This window comes from Ailuropoda melanoleuca, unplaced genomic scaffold (genome assembly GCF_002007445.2).
Source record: "Ailuropoda melanoleuca isolate Jingjing unplaced genomic scaffold, ASM200744v2 unplaced-scaffold2434, whole genome shotgun sequence".
Lineage (NCBI taxonomy): Eukaryota > Metazoa > Chordata > Mammalia > Carnivora > Ursidae > Ailuropoda > Ailuropoda melanoleuca.
In genome coordinates, this window is record NW_023194215.1 from 5671 (window position 1) to 10530 (window position 4860).

A 4860-nucleotide genomic window follows, 5' to 3' on the forward strand; every position below is an offset into this window, starting at 1 on the left:
AGGTGTCATCTATCCCTATGCAGCCTCCAGAATGAATCACGATCCTCTTGGTGGTACCAAAGCAGAGCAGAAATGTGATCTCCTCCCTTTCTTGGCACCCTCAACACTACGGAGCTATTCTAGCATCCTGTTTGCTTTCTTGGCCAGGGTCCTTTCCTATATTCTGTTGCTCCCCAACTCCAACCTAACCTTCCCCTGTCCAATGATCACTACTCAGAGATGAAAGACACACACATGAGAAGGAATGCATTTTTATGGAGAGGGTGTTCCAGAATGAGGGAAGAATCACTCCAGGAGGGGGGTAAGTTGGTGATATTCAAATTTTAGAGTAGCTTGAAGTATTTGTAACTGACAGGTTGGAGTCAGGGTCATAATCCCTTCACATTGTTAGAACGGGCTATTTTCACAGAAAATTTCAGGCAGCACTTTTGACGATTTGGGCAGGTTAGGTATTGAGTTTCGTTTTTTCTGCAGGCGTTTCTGCACATGCCATGGTAAAGCTGGCATGGATTCCAAGGCTCTTGGCGCTTGCCATACTGGGATCTGAAGAGGCCACCTGGGGAAAACATAGCCATGTTTAGTTTCCTTGCAGCAGTGATAATAGGAGTGGGGAAGCATGATTTAAAGAGAACAAGCCCTGAGAATATTAACAGGATCTGGAGTCAAAACCACCTCAGTTCAAATCTGGGCTCCATCATTAGACCTTCTCACCCTTCAGCAAGTTACTTCAGTTCTCTGGCCCACCAATGCATCATTTTCCCAATGGGTGTCACAATAGAGCCAACTCCTTACTGGTTCATGATGGTTAGATTAGCATACATAGTATGCTCAGGAGAGTACCTCGCGCATAATAAGAAGTAATGAAATATTAGGCAGTGTTGTTGATAAGAAAGTCTTTTGGGGCGCCTGGGTGGCACAGCGGTTAAGCGTCTGCCTTTGGCTCAGGGCGTGATCCCGGCGTTATGGGATCGAGCCCCACATCAGGCTCCTCCGCTATGGGCCTGCTTCTTCCTCTCCCACTCCCCCTGCTTGTGTTCCCTCTCTCACTGGCTGTCTCTATCTCTGTCGAATAAATAAAAATAAGATCTTAAAAAAGAAAAAAAAAAGAATGTCTTTTCCTGAGGGTCCGGGCCTTCAAGGGCTGCTCCTGTGAGCACGTATTGAACATGTTTTCAAGTGCCTGTATAGATGTGTGCTCCTCGCGCAGAGCTCTATCAGAGACAGCCAGGCTCCACGGTGAGGCAGGGCACGCATATTTGAGCCCCTGCATTCCTTCGTGCTTCAAAACTCTTGAGCAAACATGTATCACTCGTGTTTGCACATTGGCCCCGTAGAAACAGATACCGTATATACGTGTGCAGCACACTGTGAGCACGCACTGGCACATACGCATGTGTCCCTGTTCACATAAATTGAGCATATACACATGTGCTCACTGTACAGACCTCCACCACACACTTTCACATATGGCTAAGGCCCATGCACGAGTATTGATAGCTATACATCAGTCATCCAGATATGTGCATGTGTGTATAGGTTCTTCAGCTGAAAATACTCCAGTGGCAAAGTTCCTGACACTTAGCCTTCTACAAATATTAGTCATCAATGGTATTAGTTACCTATTGGAACTTTCAAAGACAAAGGAGCCAAAGAAAATAATACTAACAGTCACTGTCACATGTCCAACATCAACTATGTGTCAGGCATTTTACAAATGATATGTCATTGAACCTTCATAAAAGCCTATTGTTATCTCTGTTCTTTAGATAAAGACACTGAGGCTCAAAGAGAACTCTTGTTCTGTCCACATTTCCATAGCTTGTACTTGACCGTCTGTAGGATTCAATTTCTTCTCTATATGATATTACGCCCATGCCCTTTCCTCTCTCTGTCACATTGCCTCTCTATAAGATAGGATTTCTAGGACAGAGTGGCATCTTCCTTCATGATGTCTTCAGGTATAAGGACTTCTTCAGCTATCAATAGATAGTCCAAAATCCATAGCTTAACACTCCAGGAACTTTTCCACCCATCCCCTCATTTCACACCCATTCATCAACGCTCACTCTGTGCCAGGCCGTGTACTCATGCTAAGCATGCAGAGGTCTCCAATGCCCACCCACATTATTAAAAATTGGACAAGCAAGTCTGACATTGTTTCCTGCACGGAAAAAGAACATTTTGATAATTTTTTGACAAAAGAACATAAAATATCCCAAGTTTAGATGAAGTTGGAGAATGTGAAGGGGAAGAAAGTAGGAAAGAAAATGCCTTAGTAGTAGACATCCCATAGCATTTGGGCCCTGGTATGTATATAAACTGCCCCAGAAACTGGCACTCCAGCCCAGAGAAGGCACTCAATTGCTGCTACATCAGCCAGCTTGCTGGTTAACCAGAGCAAGGAGGTAAAAAATGGTACCCCTTCATCCATGTTCCAACCGCTGCATTTCCTACTTTAATCCTCACCCTCATCATAGAACCTCTCTCTCTTTTGGCACCATCCTACTTAAAAAAGGATGAGGTCTTCAGGAGGCCTTGCTAGATTGACACCACACTCTTTTGGCTAACATTTGAACTGGTGGACTTTCATTATCTCCCAAATACAGTGGATTGAAGCCAAGGCACCCAATGTCTCCTCTTTGTAGTCACCAGAGGATGGATAGGAACATAGATAACAGGAATGAGAATCAGGCAAGCCGACCTTTCCCTCACTCTCTCCATATGAAAAATAGGTCAAGGCAGGCCCAGGAGGATTCTGCTTACTGTGGCTAAATAAACAAACAGAGGTTTTGTTGTAGATATTTCTAGTGTCTCAATTCTACAGCTGTTCTAACCCCGTATAGCTCTGCGTCTCTACAAACGAATACCCACATGAAGTTAACGTCACCTTTATCATCCCTCTGTCTCCAAATGGAAGTCAGAGACCTGCTTTTATTATGTATTTTTTCTTTTAATTTATTTTTAAAAATTTTTTTAAAAAATTTCTACTTAAATTCAATTTAATTAACAATATACTGTATTATTCATTTCAGGGGTAGAATTTAGTGATTCATCAGTTGCATATAACACCTGGTGCTCATTACTTCAAGTGTTCTCCTTAATGTCCATCACATGGTTACCCCATATACCCACCACCTCCCCTCCAGCAATCCTCAGTTTGTTTCCTAGAGTTAAGAGTCTCTCACAGTTTGCCTCCCTCTCTGTTTGCATCTTATTTTATTTTTCTTTCCCTTCCCCTATGTTCATCTGTTTTGTTTCTTAAATTCCACCTGAGTGAAATCATATGGTATTTGTCTTTTTTTTATTAACTTATTTCGCCTAGCAAAATACCCTTTAGTTCCATCATGTTGTTGCAAATGGCAAGATTTCATTTGTTTTGATGGCTGAGTAATATTCCATTGTGTATATATACACCACATCTTCTTTATCCATTCATCTGTTAATGGACATCTGGGCTCTTTCTGTATTTTGAGACCTACTTTTAAATTTCAGCTTTGCCTCAGACCCTTTGTATTCTGTACCAAGTCTCCCAATGAGACAAACGGGAATGAGAAAAGTTGCACCAAATCAGAAAATCTCAACTGTGATTGTGAAGAAGGAAGTTAATAAGATGTGTCATACTTTATAATAACCTGGAGAGTCGTTAAGTATACTCACATCAAGTTTCTAGAAATTCTGATTTGATAGGTCTGAGGAGAGGCCACAGCAAAGGTGCATGCACAAATGTCCCAAAAAATATGCATTGGTTCCTGCCTGAAGGGGGAGCCACAACCCTGCCTGACTTTCTCACGTTGACCTATATAGACGTTGCTCAGCCCATTTCCCACTTTGGATTTGTATTAAGAGCAAATTAAAATATCATAAATCGGAAAACGAAACATATGCCCTAGACTTTCTAACAGTTCCGTCCAAAGCCAAAAGCAACGTAATACGTAATTTCTCTGCCACCTGTGCATCCCAATCATGATCCTTCCCTGTCTAACTTCTGAGGTTCTTCCTACCCATAGATTTAAAAGACAGAGTCTTGGCTTTCAAACAGTTGAATTTCCTAAGTGTATGTTTGGGGTGATGAAAGGAAAAAAAATGACTTTGATTATCCTAGAAAAGTTTGTTCAGAACAGTTCCTGCCCATTAATTCTGCCAGGTGAAAGTACTGAATAGTTATTAAGGAAGCAACACTATGTACAACTTTTGAAGCATATAATGCTGTCTTGCTTTGTTGTTGTTATTTGCAGACCCACCTGTGGTTTCTACCACTGCTCCAACGTGGAAACTGAACTTTACTGAATGAGAATAAGTGTCTCTCAAGTAAAGAGGATGAGACAGGGTAAGAAATAAGGAGGAGGAGAAAGTGAAGTAGGAAGAGGATGGGAAGGAAGGAGGGATAGGAGAGGGAGGAGAAAGGGAAAGAGGAGAAAACAGTGACTCTGAACTCATTCCCAAGAAAGGAGAGACAAACTTAGTTCTCTATGGGGCTGGGATGAGATTATTCCCATGTCTTTCTGTACTTGCCAAGGTTTGAGAAGAGACACTTGAGGACATTCCAGCCTCCTGATATCATCTTTCCTCACTGCCTACAGTTTTATTTATTGCTTTTCAGTGCCCCTGAAAATCATACTCAAGAAACTTTTTTAAGAATTTGAAAATATTACCAGAGATTTTTCATGCAGCATTCATTCTCCCCATTTCAACAGCCACAGCTCTGCTGTGATGAATGAGACTGTCTTTCTCAAACTTAATTATCCCCAAACTCAGCTTAGCCACCCCTGCCTAGATAGACCCCATGTATGCCTGGCTTGATAACACACCTACTTAAACCAAACACCTAACTCCAACTTGCAGCCTCATCTGTTCTCTAAC

General features: G+C 42.0%; 1 protein-coding gene across 1 annotated transcript in view; it reads right to left on the bottom strand.

Moving 5' to 3' along the window:
• Window positions 1-316: 316 nt before the first annotated feature.
• The window catches only part of LOC117798081 (beta-defensin 116-like), a 5134-nt gene continuing 590 nt past the window's right edge, over window positions 317-4860 (bottom strand). Inside the window, 2 exon segments of the mRNA XM_034650504.1 lie at window positions 317-377; window positions 379-556. Of these exon segments, the coding sequence (XP_034506395.1) occupies window positions 317-377; window positions 379-556 (239 nt within the window).